The sequence below is a fragment of the Moschus berezovskii genome, chromosome 11 (genome assembly GCF_049115385.1).
Source record: "Moschus berezovskii isolate FMDL1 chromosome 11, NW_MosBer_1.0, whole genome shotgun sequence".
Taxonomy (NCBI): domain Eukaryota; kingdom Metazoa; phylum Chordata; class Mammalia; order Artiodactyla; family Moschidae; genus Moschus; species Moschus berezovskii.
Window position 1 is genome coordinate 68,888,544 of NC_142470.1, and position 21,722 is coordinate 68,910,265.

The window sequence follows — 21,722 nt, forward strand, 5'->3', positions numbered from 1 at the left end:
TATGGAGAGGCGATTAGTGAAGATAAACCCTGGTGAGTCATGTTGAGTTTGCTTCAAATAAAAATGCTACAAGGGTGACCAGATATAAAACTATTCATCACACTAATATAAAGGCCTCTGTCTTTCTCAGTCCACCCATCCCTCTGCAACGAATAATGACAATAGCATCAGTGATCCCTTTCAGCAGTGGAGGGAATTGTCATTCAGCTTCCAAGCATTGTATTCAGAGGTGAGGCTGTCACCAACTCTGGAAAGCAAGGAGACAGGTGCTATGGCTTCCCCAGGGAACCTCTTCCATGATTCATGGCAGTTCTTTGGGAAAGAGGAAAAACCTGAAGATAACAGAGAAGGAACTTAAGAGGCCTAAAGCCCTGCTCCACATTGGGAAGAAAATGTCACACTCCCCAAAGTAGTTCACATTTATATGCACAAAATTTTCTGTGCTGGGTGTACCAGGTCCCATTTCTTAAAATCAGGCAAACAGTGAAAAGGGAAAGAATTCAAAAAGGGTAAAAGTGAGAAAATAAAAGAGAAATAGCAGACTTGGAGCCAAGAATGAAGACCCACATAAATACTGGGTCTGAAAGGCTGAGCCTGACATATTAATGCATCTGGTAGACAAAAAATGCAAGACAGAGAATCAGTCATTTAACTTTAATATGCATCCTACAGAGAACGTTACTTCTACTTTTAGTCCTGACACAGTAATTGGAACTGGCCTTGCCTTCCTGGCATAAACAACTAAAAAGTTGGATGGAATATTAACAACCGTTTTCAGACACTAGACAACAGGCAGTGGAAAATCTTTGAGAGAAGGGAAACCTAACAAAGTTTGTAGATCTCCCACAGGTCCCTGATCAAGGGCTGGGTTGTACAAGTGAAGAGGGAGACTCTGGAAGTCCAAAATAAATGAATATCCCAGGTGTTACACTAACGTGAAGAAACACTGGAGTTTAGCTGTAGTCAGAGTGGAGAGACCTCATCACACACCTTAGCCTTCAGTTAAGACCACAGAATGGCTACACTTTGGAAACGCACCACACGCTAAGGAAAGGTCATCCCATAACACTAAAAAGTTAGTAAGGACTTAAGAGATCTGCTCAACACTATCAACAAATGAACATTTAGAAATGGCTATATCCAGGAACGGAGAAGGCAATGGCAAGCCACTCCAGTACTCTTGCCTAGAAAATCCCATGGATGGAGGAGCCTGGTAGGCTGCAGTCCGTGGGGTCGCTAAGGGTCGGACATGACTGAGCGACTTCACTTTTCACTTTCACACATTGGAGAAGGAAATGGCAACCCACTCCAGTGTTCTTGCCTGGAGAATCTCAGGGACGGGGGAGCCTGGTGGGCTTCCATCTATGGGGTCACACAGAGTCGGACACGACTGAAGTGTCTTAGCATATCCAGGAATGTCAGAATTCACATTCTTTTCAATTACAAATGGGTTACTCAAGAAAGAGCAATAAAAATCATATTATAGAGTATGAGATACAAAAACAATAGAATTATATTAGAAATCAAGAATACTATATATAAATACCTAAGTATTTAAAAGGTAATCACTTATTAGTAACTTTTTTATTTAAGAACAAATCAGAAGGGAATTTAAAATTGATAAGTAAAAAAATCACAATATATCAAAATATATGGGATGCAGATAAAGAAGTGCTTAGAGGGAAATGCAGAGTTTTAAATACTTAAAAAAGATAAAAAGGCTTAAGACGAGTTATATAAGTTTCTTTTTTAAGGAGCTAGACAAAAGTGAAAGGTTAGATTCAAAACAATTAGAAGAAATGATAAAGATAAAACTTAATAGAGTAGACAACACCAACACCAGTAAAAATTTAACAAAGCTAAAAGTAATTAATTTAAAAATTAGGACAATTAATAAACCCCTAACAATGCTGATTTAAAAAAAGAAAAACACAAATTGCAAATAATCATAAAGGAAAGATGATTATACTAATAATAATTATATAGTAATATTATATATAATATCAAAATAATTATATAGTAATATTACTATAGATCCTATACATATAGCAATCATGTAACAGAAACTTTAAAAACAGATGAAATAGACACATTCCTTGAAAAATACAAACTATCAATATTTATTCAATAAAACCAGCATAACTATGATACCAAAACTAACCCAAAATGATTTTAATTACAAATCAAAATTCTTCATAGACTGAAAAAATAATTGTAAAAATATCCACACCCAGCAAGACAAAAATAAGTCATGATTATGCAGGGTTTGCTCCAAACACTAATTTGGTTTAACGGTCAAGAAATCAATGTAATTCACTCTAAAGGAATTTTTAAAAAAAATACATTGTAACAAGAGACATAGAAAACATATTTGACAGAACACCCACACATGATGAAAACTCGGGAAACTAGAACAGAAGGGCACAACATTACAAAGGACATCTACAAAAAAATGACAGGAACAACTGGACATTCAAATTCAAAAAAAAAATGAATCTAGATCTTAGACTCTTCACAAAAATTAACTAAAAATGGTACACCTGGAAGAAAAACTCAATCACGTTAAAGAAAAAAGTGATGATACCATTATGAAACATCAAATGCTTTCCCTTTCTCTGCTCAGAAAGGACTCTCTCATCACTTCTGTTCAACATATTATTTGAGTTCCTAGGGGCGCAAAGAGTCGGACACAAGTGAGCAAGCTTGCACATGTCTATTAAGGCAATAAAAATAAGCAACATAGATTGCAAAGTGAAATAAAAATGCTTTTATTTGTAGATAACATGATTCTTTTCCTTTACACAGATAATCCTAAATATTTTACTAAACAACTACTACAATAGGAGAATCTAATACTGTCACAGGACAAAAGGTTAATATACAAATACCAACTGATTTCTATACACAAGCAAAAAAAAATGGAGCTATTCAATAAAAAAATCTTTAGGAATAAATTTTTAAGAAGAAATGCAAGGCCGCTATTCTGAAAAATAAAAAAAAATCTGAGAGATGAAACAACCTAAATAAACAGAGGATAAATTAAAAGACTTGATTATTATTAAGATATATAGATTCAATACAACCCAAGTTGAAATTCCACTTGGCATTTCTTTTTTTTTTTTGGAAAGTAAAAAGTTGATTCCAAGATATATTTGATCTCAAATGATGGAAATAATCTTAAGAACAAGGCCTTAGGCTATCTGATATCAAGACTTTCTAGAAAGCCACAGTTATCAAGACAGTCTTTTAGACAAATGTGACAGAAAAGATCCACGCGTATATGATCAAAGGGTCTTTAACAAAGGGACCAGTGTAAGACAGTCAATGGAGAAAGAATACTTTTTTTCAACAAATTGGGCTGGAACCAGGATATTCTTATGGAATGGGAAGAACCTTCAATTCCTTGTATTAGTAAAAAAAAAAAAAAAAAGACATTAAACGAATAATAGATCTAAAAAGGTAAAACTTAACGTGATAAAAGTTCTAGTTAAAGATAGCACAGAGGATAATAATGGAGTAGACAACAATTTCTTAGAAAGGGTAGCAAGTACAAACTCAAATTTTTTGAATGGATACACTGGACTTCATCAAAATTAAAGACTCACTGTTCTTCCAGAAAATGAATATTAACATAAAGACTGAAAAACTATTCACAATGTGTAATATCAAACATGCTTATCTGACAAATGACTTGATTGCAAATATATATAGAGAGAACACCAACAATTTAATAAAAAAGATGAACAATCCAAATTTAGAAACCCAGAATAATTGCCCACTTCATTAAAAAGAAACACAAACAACCAACACACACATCAAAAAGTACTTATTACTTATCAGTTCAGTCGCTCAGTCGTATCTGACACTTTGCAACCCCATTAACCACAGCATGCCAGGCTTCCCTGTCCATCACCATCTCCTGGAGTTGACCCAAACCCATGTCCATCGAGTCGTTGATGCCATCCAACCATCTCATCCTCTGTCGTCCCTTTCTCCTCCTGCCCTCAATCTTTCCCAGCATCAGGGTCTTTTCCAATGAGTCGGTTCTTTGCATCAGGTGGCCGAAGTATTGGAGTTTCAGCTTCAACATCAGTCCTTCCAATGAACACTCAGGACTGATTTCCTTTAGGATGGACTGGTTGGATTTCCTTGCAGTCCAAGGGACTTTCAAGAATCTTCTCCAACACCACAGGTCAAAAGCATCAATCCTTTGGCGTTCACCTTTCTTTATAGTCCAATTCTCACATCCATACATGACTACTGGAAAAACCACAGCCTTGACTAGACAGACCTTTGTTGACAAAGTGATGTCTCTGCTTTTTAATATGCTGTCTAGGTTGGTTATAACTTTCCTTCCAAGGAGTAAAGTGAAAGTGAAGTCGGTCAGTCATGTCCAATTCTTTGCGACTCCATGGACTGTAGCCTACCAGGCTCCTCCATCCATGGGATTCTCCAGGCAAGAGTACTGGAGTGGGTTGCCATTTCCTTCTCCAGGAGATCTTCCCAACCCAGGGATCGAACCCGGGTCTCCTGCATTGCAGGCAGATGCTTTACCATCTGAGCCAATTTCATGGCTACAATCACTATCTGCAGTGATTTTGGAGCCCCCCAAAATAAAGTCTGACACTGTTTCCACATCTATTTCCCATGAAGTGATGGGACCAGATGCCATGATCTTAGTTTTCTGAATGTTGAGTTTTAAGCCAACTTTTTCACTCTCCTCTTTCACTTTCATCAAGAGGCTCTTTAGTTCTTCTTCACTTTCTGCCATAAGGGTGGTGTCATCTGCATATCTGAGGTTATTGATATTTCTCCCGGCAATCTTGATTCCAGCTTGTGCTTCTTCCAGCCCAGCATTCCTCATGATGTAGTCTGCATATAAGTTAAATAAGCAGGGTGACAATATACAGCCTTGACGTATTCCTTTTCCTATTTGGAACCAGTCTGTGGTTCCATACCCAGTTCTAACTGTTGCTTCCTGACCTGCACATAGGTTTCTCAAGAGGCAGATCAGGTGGTCTGGTATTCTCATCTCTTTCAGAATTTTCCAGTTATTGTGATCCACACAGTCAAAAGCAGAAATAGATCTTCTTTTGGAACTCTCTTGCTTTTTCGATGATCTATAGGATGTTGGCAATTTGATCTCCAGTTCCTCTGCCTTTTCTAAAACCAGCTTGAACATCTGGGAAGCTCACGGTTCATGTATTGCTGAGGCCTGGCTTGGAGAATTTTGAGCATTACTTTACTAGCGTGTGAGATGAGTGTAACTGTGAATCAGAAGAATGAAAATGAAAACCACAAGGTACCATTATATACCCCCCAGAATGGCTACAATTAAAAAGCCTGAATATTGTTTTAGTATGTGAAGCAACTAGAACTCTCGTGCACTCGATGATAAGAGTGCAATGACTTTCAGAAATAATCTGGCATTTTTTTTTAAGCAAAGTTCAACATGTACCTACCCTATGACCTACATTTCCACTTCTAAGTATTAGTCAGAACAAATGAAAATGTATGGGTATACACAGAAGGCATTATTTAAAATAGTCCCAAACTAGAAGCAACCCAAATGCCCATCAACACAGTCATGGATAAACAAGTTGTGCTATATTCATACACCTGAAGACATTTTTTTTTAGAAAATAATTAACTGATGATAATGGAGAAGGGAATGGCAATCCACTCCAGTATTCTTGCCTGCAGAATTCCACGGACAAAGGAGCCTGGTGGGCTACAGTCCATGGGGTTGCAGAGAGTCGGACATGACTGAGCAACTCACACACACACACAACTAGTGATACATGTAACATGGCTCTGTCACGCATGTCCTTCCCTCTGAGCTTCTCCAACTCACCTTCCTAAACTTAGAGAAAGTGTCACCCCCTCTTAGAAACCCAGCAGAGATAATGCTGCTTTCTCTCCATTACGGTGATCCCCAAGAAGAAAATATTAAGAAGCAGCCCCTTTGGAGGCTCCAAGGCCACATCTAGAGCCTTATCTTACTCATGCTTGCCTTCCTTATGCTGAGCAGTATCTTGCACACAGAAAGGGCTAAAACATTTTATCTGAGAGAATAAATGAGAGAACCACTGAAGATATGAATTCTGTCAAGGATTTCTTCCAGAAAACACTGAAATGTAATATCTGAAGCAATCATCTTACAGCAAGTCAAAGTCTGAGTACTGCCTATGACTTTAAATAAGGCGGTGAATTTTCTTATGCTTCCATGTCTCTGATGTCAAATGGGGAGACTGGTTAAAAAATCACTAAAAATTCTTTTCAAATCCAAAAGTCTGGGGTGCAAGAAGGAAGTGGGCTTAATGTAAAACAGGAGAGATTCTAGCTGGACAATAAGAAAGAACATCTTAACAAGGAAGACAATGAGGGACATTTTGGGGTTCTGCTCCCAGAGTTTTCAGGAGAAAAACCACCAACCATCTGTTTTAACAGGAGGAACCATGCTCTGAACATGAGAGGCCATATAAGATTAGTTTTAAATTTTACCTCCTTTCCCACTTTCTAATTATTATAGGATGCAGACCTCAAAGGTACAAGTAGAAATTGCCCACTGGGAAAGACTAGGGGAAGATTTATCAAAGAACTGCCAACTTAACACCAGCACCCAGCTTCCTTGTTTAAACTGAGCTACTGTAAAGGAACCAGACTGTCCCTGGAGGCGCCATCAGCAACCCAGGGAGAAAGCTGACCAGACACCTGGCCCTGCGGATACGCCACTGATCATGGGCTCCAGAAAAGTGAGAGAGAGATTCGCGTTGTTTAAGCCCGTCTGTGGCATTTTGTTAAGGCAGCCCCAACAGGCTAAGATACAGGTTACACTTAAGAGATTTTGATGGTTAACTTCGTGGGTCAACGTGGCTGGGCTGTGGCACCCAGATGTATGGTCAAACGCTAGTCTAGATGTTTCTGTGAAGGGATTTGTGAATGGGACTAATATTTACAATTGATAGATCTTAGGTAAAGCAGATTACCCTCCATAATGTGGACCCAATCAGTCGAAGGCCTGAAGAACAAAAATATGGTTTCCCTAAAAAGAAGTAAGTCTGCCTCAAGATTACAGCAAAGAACTCTACCCAACTTTCTAGCCTGCTGGCCTGCCCTACAGATTTTGGACTCGTTAACCTTTAGCCAGATTTCTGATATGCTACCCAGCCCCATAAACTTCAGATTTACCGCCCCTCCCCAACTGTCCCTTAAATGTTTTCCTCTTTCTCTGTGTGTGTATCACATATATATGCTCTTTGGTTCTGTTTTTCTCTAGAACTCTGCCTAATACACAGGTTAAGCAAAATGGCACAACACACACATGGGACTTATCAAACAATATACCAAATAATCATGACGAGGAGAGAGGGGACATGAAGAAAGAAAATAGCACATCTCTCCCAAGTTATCTTTAAGAGTTAGGGGCAATTTGCAGAGAAGTGTGTGGGCGCACGTGTTTAGTCACTTCAGTCATGTCAACTCTTTGCAACCCATCCGCTGGATCATATAGAAAGCAAGAGAGTTCCAGAAAAACATCTATTTCTGCTTCATTGACTATGCCAAAGCCTTTGACTGTGTGGATCACAATAAACTGTGGAACATTCTGAAAGAGATGGGAATACCAGACCACCTGACCTGCCTCTTGAGAAACCTGTATGCAGGTCAGGAAGCAACAGTTAGAACCGGACATGGAACAACAGACTGGTTCCAAACAGGAAAAGGAGTACGTCAAGGTTGTATATTGTCACCCTGCTTATTTAACTTATATGCAGAGTACATCATGAGGAATGCTGGGCTGGAAGAAGCACAAGCTGGAACCAAGATTGCTGGGAGAAATATCAATAACCTCAGATATGCAGATGACACCACCCTTATGGCAGAAAGTGAAGAGGAACTCAAAAGCCTCTTGATGAAAGTGAAAGAGGAGAGTGAAAAATTTGGCTTGAAGCTCAACATTCAGAAAACAAAGATCATGGCATCTGGTCCCATCACTTCATGGGAAATAGATGGAAAAACAGTGGAAACAGTGTCAGATTTTATTTTTTGGGGCTCCAAAATCACTGCAGATGCTGATTGCAGCCATGAAATTAAAAGACACTTGCTCCTTGGAAGGAAAGTTATGACCAACCTTGATAGTATATTAAAAAGCAGAGACATTACTTTGCCAACCAAGGTCTGTCTAGTCAAGGCAATGGTTTTTCCCATGGTCATGTATGGATGTGAGAGTTGGACTGTGAAGAAGGCTGATCGCTGAAGAATCGATGCTTTTGAACTGTGGTGTTGTAGAAGACTCTTGAGAGTCCCTTGGACTGCAAGGAGATCCAACCAGTCCATTCTAAAGGAGATCAATCCTGGATGTTCATTGGAGGGACTGATGCTAAAGCTGAAACTGCAATACTCTGGCCACCTCATGCGACGAGTTGACTCACTGGAAAAGACTCTGATGCTGGGAGGGATTGGGGGTGGGTGGAGACGGGGATGACAGAGAATGAGATGGCTGGATGGCATCACCGACTCGATGGATATGAGTTTGAGTGAACTCTGGGAGTTGGTGATGGACAGGGAGGCCTGGCGTGCTGTGATTCATGGGGTCGCAAAGAGTCGGACATGACTGAGCGACTGAACTGAACTGAACTGAGACTGTAGCTTGCCAGGTTCCTCAGTCCAGGGGGGTTCTCCAGGTTAAGAATATAGGAGTGGGTTGCCATGCTTGACTCCAGGGGAATCTTTCCACCCATTGAATAAACCCAAGTTCATTGCAAGTGGATTCTCTACCGTTGAGCCATCAGAGAATCCCTTACAGAGGTACACTATTTTAGACTTATCTGATTTGGTTGATAAGGCTAAGCAAAGAAGTAAAAGTTTTTAGTACTGTCTACTATGATTATATTTAAGTAAGTGAAAGTGTTAGTCACTCAGTTGTATCCAACTCTGCGACCCCACGGAGAGTAGCCTGTCAAGCTCCTCTGCCCATAGCAATTCTCCAGGAAAGAATACTGGAATGGGTTGTCATTTCCTTCTCCAGAGGATCTTCCCAACCCAGGGATCAAACCCTGGTCTCCTGCATTGCAGGGAGATTCTTTCCTGACTGAGCTACCAGGGAAGCCCCATGATTATGCTTGCTTTAACCAGTTTGTGGTTTTCCCCAGAGATAATAAAGGCCTTGAAGATTTTTAAAAAAAAAAAAAGTTCCCATTTGCAGAGTTTTCAATTCATTCATCTTTGATGTTTGACAGCAGATTGCTATGTCTGACAAAAGATTTTTTCCCCACAGTGAACAAACATCAGATATCCTATCAACTGTTTTTTTTCCTGGGGTCCTCTCCTGGAGTCACCTCCAAGTCCTCCTATTCCTCACAGCCAGATCCACTCCACAGCCGTCATCCTGGGGCTCCCTTTTCCCTTCAGTGTTGCATTGTCTTTTTTATGGAACCCATGTCCTCCTCTTTCTTGATTTATTTATTTACTCATTTTGTTGGAGTGGATCTTCCAACAACTTTCCAAGAAAGGTTATATGGAAGGTACATTTTAAAAACACTTTTATCCCTGAAAATATCATTATTTTACTTCACAATTTTTTGATCATTTGCTTGGGCATGAAATATACAGTTGAAGGTAACGACACCTCAATTTCAAAGGCGTTGTTCCTTTGTTTTCTAGAACCTAGCTGATGTTGTTATTATAAAGTCTGACTCTAATTCCTTTGTGTTTCTTTCTCTGCCCCCCACCTGCCCCCACCCCACGTTGTAGAATTCTACAGTGGTCTAGGTTTTACACCATGTACTAAGGCATTCAATGTACCTTTCAAAAATACATGCCTTTCTGAACTTTGATTTGTTCAAAAACATGTCTTGTTTTTGTTTTTGTATTGCTTCTATGTTCATTTCCTATCCTTTGTTGTTGATCTCTGTAGAATTCATATTGATTTGAACCTCACAGGGTGATCTACTTTTCTTATCTTTCATCTCCTATTTTCCATGTTTGCTTTTTATTTACTTTTTAGGAGAATTATTTTCCATATTTTCCTTCAAAAATTTATTTTGGCTATGTTTTTATTTACAAGACTGCTTGCTTGTTCCCTAATTCTTCCTTTATCATAGCATCATATTAATTCATAAATAAACTACCATCCCAAATCTCTTTAAAAATATTAACTGTGGCTATTTTGACTTTTTCTTGTCTCCATTTTTATATTTTTTTCAATTTGTTCATATTAGTGTTTCTTCCACATTGAAAGTTTCCTCTAATGCTGTGATCTTTGCTTGCATATTCATATTTACAAGTTAAAGCACTAAAAATCTCAGTGGGAGCTTGACATGTACAGGCTTGGCATGTTGCCTGGTAGCTTCACTGAAGAGGAATCAATCAGAGAGATGTTTCTTCTTTTTTTTGAAGAGACTCTCAAATGTAAGGTTCTGGAAATCTTTCCGTCCAGGAGTCAAGCTGTTTCTCAAGACACTAATTTTCTGCTCTCCTGCCTCTGGAGTATCTACATGCAGATTCACTGAATCTCCTTGCTTTCCCCTGTAATTTATCTTTGCCCCTGCTATATACATGATATTCGCAAGTACCGAGCTTCCCAGCTAATTTGTCAAAAAAGAACCTCAGTTCTATGATAAAGAGGGGGGAGGTTGTGAAGAAAGTATCACATGACCATGTCACATATAGAGGGGCCGATGATGCCCAGACTTACTGTTTTTTATGAGGCTTTTCCTAGATATTTAAGATCTCAATTTTATTTCTACACATGGCAACAAACATATCAACCCTGGCGATCAATGGGGTGACAGATGTCGCAACCAGATCGCCCTCACATCCAATAAAAATTTAATAAAAACTTTAAATGAAACCACTTACAATAGAATAAAAAAATCAAATATCCAGGAGTACATCTAACAAAATATGAATGCAACTTCTCCATGGAAAAACAGAAAAAGAAAAAAAAAAAAACCCGAGAAAATTTAAGACGAGCTAAATAATTGGACTAACATACCTTTGTCCATGGATTGAAAAGTTCAATATGGCAAACATATCACTTTCATCCAAACTGATGTAGTTTCAATGCAATTCCCCAAGAAAGAGAGAAACATCTAGGTGCTTGCCAATTCCATCAGCCAAACAGTTGTGTTGCTACAAGCTGATCTAGTCACTGCCTACAGGCCTTGATGTTCTCCTGTTAAACAAATCCAATGAACATGAATACTAGAAAAGAACACCCAGTGCCCAGGCTGGATCAAAACAAGACTACTCTGTAATCAAGTATGGAAAGAGACAGGACACGAATATTGTCAACCCACAAACTACCGAAGAGTCCTCTATCCTGGCAAAGATGAAACTGTAGCTTCTTTACCGATTACAACTTTGGCTTCAGTCTAGTCTTGCCTCTGAGGGAAGATTTATTGAGATACCCAATAATAGAATTAGCCCTGTTTTCTGACAATGTCTGATGCAGAACAAACACATACTTCCTTAAACTTTCCACAAAATCATGTAATACAAACCTAAATTCTACAATAAATCTTTTAAAATACCATCTAACTGAGATATCCTGTAGTTCCTCATGTACATTCTCTCTTGCTACAGTAAGTAATAAATTCAACATATTCAACAACAAGTATATTTCTGGCCTACTCTGGCTGGAGAACATTGCATCTGGTAAGGTTATTCCAAAAGTTGAAATACTATTGCCTAATGTCAGAGTTGGACTGTGAAGAAAGTTGATCGCCGAAGAATTGATGCTTTTGAACTGTCGTGTTGGAGAAGACTCTTGAGAGTCCCTTGGACTGCAAGGAGATCCAACCAGTCCATCCTAAAGGAGATCAATCCTGGGTGTTCATTGGAAGGACTGATGCTGAAGCTGAAACTCCAATACTTTGGCCACCTCATGCGACGAGTTGACTCACTGGAAAAGACTCTGATGCTGGGAAGGATTGAGGGCGGGAGGAGACGGGGACGACAGAGAATGAGATGGCTGGATGGCATCACCGACTCAATGGACATGAGTTTGAGTGAACTCCGGGAGTTGGTGATGGACACAGAGGCCTGGCGTGCTGTGATTCATGGGGTCGCAAAGAGTTGGACACGACTGAGCGACTGAACTGAACTGAACTGAATGTCAAAGTTTTTGGATACTTTCTAGTTACACCTTTCTTTGAATTTTTAACATAATTCTTCTATTTCTGGCTAATATGTTGTTAAGTAACAAAATTCAAATCAGTAGATTATAAGGGTATTATCGGCTTCATTCAATGATTCATGCATCGGGCAGCATCCCCTCTAGCAAAATAAAAGGCATTCAGAATAACTGTACAAACTGTAAGAATTTTATAGGCAGAAGGGAGTGGGGAAGGAAGTTATATTACTACAAAGGGGATTGGTTGTGGCAATGTCACTGTCCTTTAGGGCATGATAAGCATCTACCAGGCAGGCTACTTCATTAGTGCTAATCAGGCAGATGCTGGTCCAAAATTCAACTTCTGAGCGAGGCTAAAAGTGTAATTAACTCTCAGTTTGGTAACACTGGGAGTAGCGTAAGTGACTTTGGGCCTGTTGTCTTGTTTCTGATAAGCATTTGGGCTTGTGGATTTCATTGTTGTTTAGTTGCTAAGTTGTATCTGACTCTGTGACCCTATGGACTGTAGCCCACCAGGCTCCTCTGTCCATGGCATTTCCCACGCAAGAATACTGGAGTGGGCTGCCATTTCCCTTTCTAGGAGATCTTCCTGAACCAGGAATTGAACCCACATCTCCTGTGTGGACAAGAGAATTCTTTACCACTGAACAACCAGGAAAGCCCATAGAGATCAATGACTTCAATGTAATGAGAAAACTGCTTTCACTTTGGTAAATATTCCATGTTCATTTGGGGAAAATGTAATAATAAGGTACATGAAGGAATATAATAAAGACTTATACTTTTTAGATGTTCATTTTAATATTCTCTGTCAATGTGACTAAGTTTATTAGCTATTTTGTTCAAATTTTTCACCTCAACTGGATTTTTCTGTTTGTTCTAACAGCTATCAAGACATTTATATTAATGGCCCCATTCTGATTTTTTTTTTAATTTGCATAGTTTCTTTTAGTTCTACGTTATGAACCTTCTAAAAAAGAGTATTTTGGCAGTTTTCAGATCTATCACATTGCCACTATCTGTAGTACCTGCTACCTCTAAGACTATTGAAGTGAAGTCGCTCAGTCTTGTCCGACTCTTTGCAATCCCATAGACTGTAGCCTACCAGACTCCTCAGTCCATGGGATTTTCCAGGCAAGAGTACTAGGTTCTATAAGATGAATCTACTTGCTTCTGGGCAGCATACCCCTCTGTAAGATGTTAAGTGGTAGCTTCCTCTGTTTTGCTCAGTTGGTTACCACTCCTCTTTCTGCATTTGATCTTGCTAAACTTCATTCAAGTCTACTATCCACTAATGCCATTACCCCATTTTCTTTAGCCTTAGGGATTAATATCATTTAATAACTCTACTGGTGTTTGATAGTAGGACTTCCCTGGTGGCTTAGATGGTAAAGCATCTGCCTATAATGTGGGAGACCTGGGTTCGATCCCTGGGTTGGGAAGATCCCCTGGAGAAGGAAATGGCAACCCACTCCAACATTCTTGCCTGGAAAATCCCATGGGCAGAGAAGCCTGGTAGGCTACAGTCCATGGGGTTGCGAAGAGTCAGACACAACTGAGCGACTTCACTTTCACTTGAGTGGAGAAGGTGAGGAGAGAAAAAACAAGTGGTCTACTCATCATATTAAACTGTGTCCAAAGTTCAGGATCACCATATTAGTCACACACACACACAGACAGCTTGACTACCATATTTAGAACATGAAACCCCACCTCACCCACTCCTCTTAGCTTTCCACCAGGTTCAGGCAGAAGCTGGAAGAAGACTGGAAGTTCACAAATCCAAGTGGTGCATAACTTGCTTGTACCTTTCCCTCCATGTCATCAGTGCCATCATTTGTCAACAACAGCAGGGACCTGGCCGGGGACAGCCTGCCACTGACAGGAATAGCCTAGATCTGTTTCTGCCCCTGAGCACACTGTCTTTATGCTCGGTTTGAAGCTTCCTGATCTGGGGCTTCTCACCTTCCCCAGATGGAGGGAATGCCTCCCCTTGTCTCTCTGCCTTGTCTGCCATCAGACACAGAGAGCTGTTCAGCAGTGGAGACCAAAGTGATCTGAAACTTTGAGGCAGAATAATTCATCAGGAGCAGCTGGACAGGGAGGGGAAAAAAGACTGAAGGATTTACTATCACTTGCTTGCCTCTTTATAAGGCAACCTGACCATCTCTGCCCTGAATATCACCTGTGTAACTCTGACACCTGCTGTGGAGTGTCTGTGAACCCAAAGCAAAGATGCTCCATCAAATAGGGCAGAGAGAAGCTCTGGCTCGTGTAAAATGCCTCGCACTTCTAGTTAGCACTCCCGCCTTCTTGGCATCTGAGCCCTGCCAGCCTAACCAGTGATACCTATCTGCTCCTCTCCACTAGAGCTTTGCTGTTTAGTCCAATCTTGTGCTTGCCTAAGCACACACAGGATCTACCCATCCTCCCACTGTGCTCTGTCCAATGGTAATCCACTACTCAGATTATTGTCTTTACTGAAAACCAGTTTCTGCTCAAAATCCACAGCTCCTCAAAACTGACCCACATCTGATTCTAGCCTCAAAACTCCAGGTTAGTAAATCCTACAGGAGAGGTGATGTAGTATACTGCACTGGAGTCAGACAGACCTGGATTCAATTGCAGCCCTGCCACTTATTAGCTGTGGGATCTTGAGTGAATTATTATAACTCCTTAAGCCTAGTTCCTCAACTGGAAAATAGAGATAATAAATTCTAATTCATAGAGTTGTGAGGATTCAAAGAAATAATACAGCAACTATCAATTAGCAGAGTATATAAAATAGAACAAGCAATTGATAAATGTTAGTCCATCCCAACGGAGAAGGCAATGGCAAGCCACTACAGTACTCTTGCCTAGAAAATCACATGGACGGAGGAGCCTGGTAGGCTGCAGTCCACGGGCTTGCTACGAGTCAGACATGACTGAGCGACTTCACTTTCACTTTCACACATTGCAGAAGGAAATGGCAACCCACTCCAGTGTTCTTGCCTGGAGAATCCCAGGGACGGGGGAGCTTGGTGGGCTGCCGTCTACGGGGTCACACAGAGTTGGACACGACTGAAGTGACTTAGCAGCAGCAGCAGTCCATCCCAAAACCAACTTGAACCAATAATAAATCAGTAGTTTCCCCATGGTGTACAACTTAAGACTGTTTGAGAAGCATGTGGACCCTGCCTGCCTTGCATTCCTAAATTAATCACCTTTATCTTTAGTGCTGATTTCTGGATGCTTCTAAATCCTTCAACCTCCATCCAAACACAAGGCAAAGCCAATCTTTCAGAGTCATTACAATAGTCAATGTATATTAAAACAGCAAGAACAAAAAAATTAAAATGGGATGTTGCTACAATTAATTTGAACATGTAAAAATAACTACAAAAATAACACCTAGGTTTAACAGTTCTTGATTTAAGTGGAAACTCAACTATACTCCTAGGTACATAGTAATTGACATAATATTGCAGATATCCACAAAGTATAGATCACTTTTCATCCCAAGTTTTTAAATGGAAATGGTAGGATACTATTGCATTCAAAGCTTTTCTTGCTCTTTGGTATTTTATTACTATATTCTCTTTGCAAATCAGAGTGGTAGCAATATTCTACTCAATTACCTAGGACTCTTAAAAATCAGTCTTCATCTCTCTCTCTCTCTCTCTCTATATATATATATATATATATACATACATATATATACACACACACACCATATACCAAACCACCTTACCTGCCTCCTGAGAAATCTGTATGCAGGTCAAGAAGCAACAGTTAGAACCAGACATGGAACAACAGACTGGTTGCAGATTGGGAAAGGAGTAAGTCAAGGCTGTATGTTGTCACCATGCTTATTTAACTTATATGCAGAGTACATCATGTGAAATGCTAGGCTGGATGAAGCACAAGCAGGGATCAAGATTGCTGGGAGAAATATCAATAAACTCAGATACGCAGATGACACCACCCTTATGTCTGAATGTGAGGAGGAACTAAAGAGCCTTTTGATGAAAGTGAAAGAGGAGAGTGAAAAAGCTGGCTTAAAACTCAACATTCAAAAAGCTAAGATCATGGCATCCGGTCCCATCACTTCATGGCAAATACATGGGGAAACAATGGAAACAGTGAGAGACTTTATTTGAGGGGGCTCCAAAATCACTGCAGATGATGACTGCAGCCATGAAATTAAAAGATGCTTGCTCCTTAGAAGAAAAGCTATGACCACACTAGACAGCATATTAAAAAGTAGAGACATTACTTTGCCAACAAAGGTCCATCTAGTCAAAACTAAGGTTTTTCCAGTAGTCATGTATGGATGTGATAGTTGGGCTATAAAGAAAGCTGAGCGCCGAAGAATAGACGCTTTTGAACTGTGGTGCTGGAGAAGACTCTTGAGAGTCCCTTGGACTGCAAGGAGATCTAACCAGTCCATCCTAAAGGAAATCAGTCCTGAATATTCATTGGAAGGACTGACACTAAAGCTGAAACTCCATTCCTTTGGTCACCTGATGCAAAGAACTGACTCATTTGAAAGACCCTGATGCTGGGAAAGATTGACGGCAGGAGGAGAAGGGGATGACAGAGGACAAGATGGTTGGATGGCATCACCAACTTGATGAACTTGAGTTTGAGCAAGCTCCAGGAGTTGGTGATGGACAGGGAAGCGTGGCATGCTGCAGTCCATGGGTTTGCAAAGAGTCAGACAAGAATGAGTGACTGTACTGAAATGATATATCTAGTGAATTATTAATAACAGAAAAATCTATTTTAAGATGCTGTTCTTTGCTATCAAATTATGAAATTATATGAATACTACTTACAAAAACAATACTAATTCCTCCACAATTCTTGAAATCGTGTCAATTTCCAAGAAATCAAAACTTTCTGGATCCTATCACTAATTACTGTAATGGAAAAGGGCAAATTAGCCAATCCCAGCTGACACAAACACATGTATATATTCACCCGCCAAGATCTTAATTCCTGCAGCAGAATGAAAACAGGTTGGGTATCCTTGACAGGCTATTTCTGCACAAAATGAATCTGACACTCACTTAGCCTGACAATGCCATTACTGTGAGAAATCATTTAGCAGACAAGACTCCTAACGGAAGTCCAGCTGACAGATATGCACACTCCAAGCTGAGTATAAAATAAAAATCACCAGCAAAGCTAATGTGGAAGGAAAAAAATCTAATAGTGCTGTTTCTGGTAATGGATCATCTGAGATAACCCAAGGGAATGAATGGGTGTTAACTCCGTCTTATGCCCAAGAGTCAGCCTAACTTAAAAAGCTGACTCAACTTCGCACATACATACACATACCCTAACTTTAAAAAGAAACAACAGCTTTCCTTCCTGGTATTTTTTTAGCGAGGGGGTGGGTGGCGCTAACGGGAGGAATGAGACACCATCAATTAAATACAAGGAGATTTTAAATTCACATGCTTAAATTAGGAGGACTGAATGTGACCCTGGGGATTGGCACCGCTGGTGAGGCAAAGTGCCACACTCTTCCTCTAGGGAGCACTCTTGGTGATGGATTTGATGAATCCTCAATACATATTAGCAGAGACAAATTTACTGTGATGATAATGAAGCTTAATCTTTAGGATTATCACTTACATGGGCCTCTTCCAAGGACTTGGGAGGAGCTCCAGCAATGTGTTCATAACAGACTTGGATTTCTGTAAATTTTGTAAAAGTGAGATCTGTTACCACTTCCATTGAGATTGCTTCCTTCTACTCCAAATCTTCCCGCTTCACACACACCCTGTCAAACACCCTGCCAGGCAGTGTGGTAACATCCACGGGCAGGTTGGGATCCAGCTAAGGAGAAGTTGAGTTGGGAGGACATTTAGTTGGGATTTAGAAGGATACATTTATGTGCTTCCGTGTAAGGTAAATTATTACTAGGGGTCCTGGTGGAAAATTATTTTCAGGGACGCTCTTGCCATACAGTCCCAATTCCCCCTGTGTCATGACCCAAAGATGCAGGGCCAGGGACTGCAAAATAAATGTGGTCTGCATTGCCTAGCACCAAAAAGAAATGAGATGTGGAAGGAGAAAACAAAGGTTGAAATACATGTTCAAAGCCAGAAATCAGTCTATGGAAAAGTCTTACAAATCTTAGAGAAAGTATTTTGTGTGAAAGAAATTAGAGCTTCCCAAATTTGACAATAGTGCTAAAAAACATATGACATTACTAATAAAATCTAAAATTTTTCTAAACTAATGATTAAAAAAAAACAAAGTCCAATTAATGCTGATAAAGGCAAGATAATTATCTAAGCTCTTTGTAGAAAATATCACAAAAACCATTGCTGTATGAAGTGGTCAAAGACCATGCAGCCAAAAATGTTTTTTGAAAATCAAACGGTAGAAGCAAATAAAATATTACATAATTTTTCTGGATATTTACAATAATGGTGTTGTCAGGCTTTTTGAAATTGTAATTTGTTGGGATTTTTCTCATTCTAAATAGTCCATTTATACTTAATCTATTGTTTTTCCTTTAAGAGATCCTCCAAAATTTTGTGCTTCAGGTCCCATAAAACCTGGGTCTGCTTCTGAATAGTAGATCCTTATTTTCAATATTCCATAGGATAATGGAAAATCATTTCTGATATATATGTGAAAGCCTCAGAAACTTCAAAATTTAACTTAATCTTAACCTGAAGAGCTCAAGTAAATCTTCCAAAAAATAATGAATACATTAACCTGGAGCATAATTAGATCTAACATCTCCATTAATTCATATATAAAGCTTCAAGGGCCTCATTTAACCATCATACAGAAGAGTCAACATAGACAGTCTATGAGATTTATCCTTGAAATTTACTTTTAGGAAAAATTGTTGATATAAGTCTTCTGAGCCTACCAAACTTCACACCAAACAGCAATGGCTCTAATTCCACTACCATTTAGCCTGTTTCTCTAAATTATGTTTGAGGAGAAAGTCTGCTGCTGCTAAGTCACTTCAGTCGTGTCCGACTCTGTGTGACCCCATAGACGGCCTCCTACCAGGCTCCCCTGTCCCTGGGATTCTCCAGGCAAGAATACTGGAGTGGGTTGCCATTTCCTTCTTCAATGCATGAAAGTGAAAAGTGAAAGTGAAGTCGCTCAGTCATGTCCGACTCTTAGCGACCTCACGGACTGCAGCCTACCAGGCTCCTCCGTCCATGGGATTTTCCAGGCAAGAGTACTGGAGTGGAGTGCCATTGCCTTCTCCGGAGAAAGTCTAGATATTTCTACATCCTGATAGTTAGATTTTTGACTAATTACATTTATTTTAAGTGTAATTCTGGGTGAAGTTCAAAATAGTCCTGAATTACAGTGAATCCCACTCCCCAGTGTTTCCAGTTGAAATATGAGTCTATTTGGTTGTCTTCTGAGGTTAACCATGTAAAACACAGCCAGATTTATGCTCCATGAGGGCTGTGAGCACTCAATAAACCTACCCCAAAGGCCCTCCCCTCCACCCCTACCCTGGGTTCCCTCTGGATGCCAGCACGCCGAGCCATGTTGGCATGCCACATCCTTCCCATCTGGTCCCAGTCGGAGTGAACACAAGGGTCTGTGCACTGTGATGAACACACCAATTACCTTTCTGAAAAAGAATAAAAAGCTGGGTGGCTCAAAACATTGTTCAAATGATTTAGGTGTGTGCCATATGTAAAAAGGCCATGAGCACTTGAAACACTATCATTTCCAACAGGTTTAATCAATCTTTTTACAAGTCTGCATCTTTTTGTTTAGGGAAAAAAGATCAGAAATAGCAGTACTGGTTGTTACAGAGATCTGCTCAGGGAGCTGGCTTGACTCCTGTTCTGTAGCCTTCACTAGGGATGGTGCAAGCTGGCAGGAAAATGGGTCTGGGGGGTGGAGGAAGAGGAGTTCATCTCTATTTTTAGGGTCTGCAAAAACTGTTCCATTTCAGAACAGCTTCTACTTCTCAGTTGGAAATATCACAAACCAAGCCCATGAACATATTTCATTGTCCATAATTACATATTACACTATATCTACATTGTATATATATATTTTTTAAAAAGCTAAGGCCGTCTTCATGTGTGCAACCACAAGGAGATTCACAAATAGAAAAATCTTTAAAGACCTTGTTCTCAAATAGTCACTTTTTATTTCAAGCAACCATATTTCACCCGTTTAAGGTCAAAGGTCTTTTATCCTATCTTCATATAACAACAGGGAAGTCTTAATTAACTGCTGATGTATCTTAAGCATCCTCATTCGGACAACTTACTAAGGGTCGGATTATAAGTAGGTGACAACAGCAGGGACAATGAGGTAAAGGGACAAAGAAAACTGAACAACAACAGGACTCAGGAGGCGGCTGAGGCCAAGCAAGACCCTCAGTGAAAACAAAGTCATGAACCCTAAAGTATACACTTCAAGCCTTTCTTCAACTCATCTCATATACATTAAGGTTAACCTCCTTTGGTAGCTGTGTTAGCAGAATTGTCCTCACAGAAGGGCTCAATCTAGAAAGTTGATTTAACTATAGGCAACTTTGACACTGCTGGCAAACTGGTGTCAGAAGGACAGCTGTTCTTTCTATAGCTTGTCCTTTCCTTCTGATGCCTCTTCTTTTCTCCTCTTCCCTGTTTCTACGCCTCAAGTAAGACTTAGGAGTGCCAGCAGGATCCATGAGCAATGCCTCCCCACCCCCTCCCCTTGGCATTCTGGTAGACTAAGTTCACACAGTAGTATGTACCAGGAGAAAAATAAAGGAAGGTAGAAGGGGAGGAGGTTAACACCAGAATGAGGCCATTGTGTTACAGGCAAATCCAGGAAAGCCTCCTTACAGAGGTGATATTTTACCAGAGATTTAATCAAGGGTCTAAACTGTGCAAGGGTATCCAACTAGTCCATCCTAAAGGAAATCAGTCCTGAATATTCACTGGAAGGACTGATGTTGAAGCTGAAACTCTAATACTTTGGCCACCTGATGCAAAGAACTGAGTCATTTGAAAAGACCCTGAAGCTGGGAAAGATTGAAGGTAGGAGGAGAAGGGGACAACAGAGGATGAGATGGTGGGATGGCATCACTGACTCAATGGACATGAGTTTGAGTAAACTCTGGGAGTTGGTAATGGACAAGGAGGCCTGGCATGCTGCAGTCCATGGGGTCGCAAAGAGCAGACACAACTGAGCTGAACTGAATAGAACCACACAAAGCAGCTAAAGGTAAAAGGGAACAGTACACGCAGAGGTCCCAAGGCAAAAGCATACTGGGTGTGGCTGAAAAGCAGGGTTGCAATAATGGCCTGGAGGGGAAAGTGAGGTGAAGTGTGTTGGGAGGTGAGATCAGAGAGAAAGGTGGGGGCAAGACCACAGAGGGCCTGCCTTCTGAGTTCTTTAAGGATTTCTGCTTTCAGACTGTAAGAAGGGAAGCTATTAGGAGGGTTGAGAATAGAAGTGTGATAGAATGACAATCTCACTCTGGCTGCTGCGTGAAGAACAGACCAGTAGGAGCAAGGGACATGTAAGGAGACCAGTTATGAAGCTACTGCAAAATTCTCAGAGAGAAACCACAGTTGCTCAGACCAGGATGACAGAGGGGTAG

At 40.2% G+C, this 21,722-nt stretch overlaps 1 protein-coding gene across 8 annotated transcripts in view; it reads right to left on the minus strand.

Moving 5' to 3' along the window:
* The window catches only part of CCDC85A (coiled-coil domain containing 85A), a 217,942-nt gene that overhangs the window by 101,520 nt on the left and 94,700 nt on the right, over positions 1-21,722 (minus strand). The window contains exon 3 of one of the 8 annotated variants that reach the window (XM_088841436.1): positions 17,374-17,823. The exons of the other annotated variants lie outside the window; for them this stretch is intronic. Coding sequence (XP_088697562.1) covers positions 17,738-17,823 — 86 coding nt within the window. The 3' untranslated portion in view covers positions 17,374-17,737. Of the gene's footprint in view, positions 1-17,373; positions 17,824-21,722 lie in introns of those variants that run through there. 8 annotated transcript variants of the gene reach the window in all.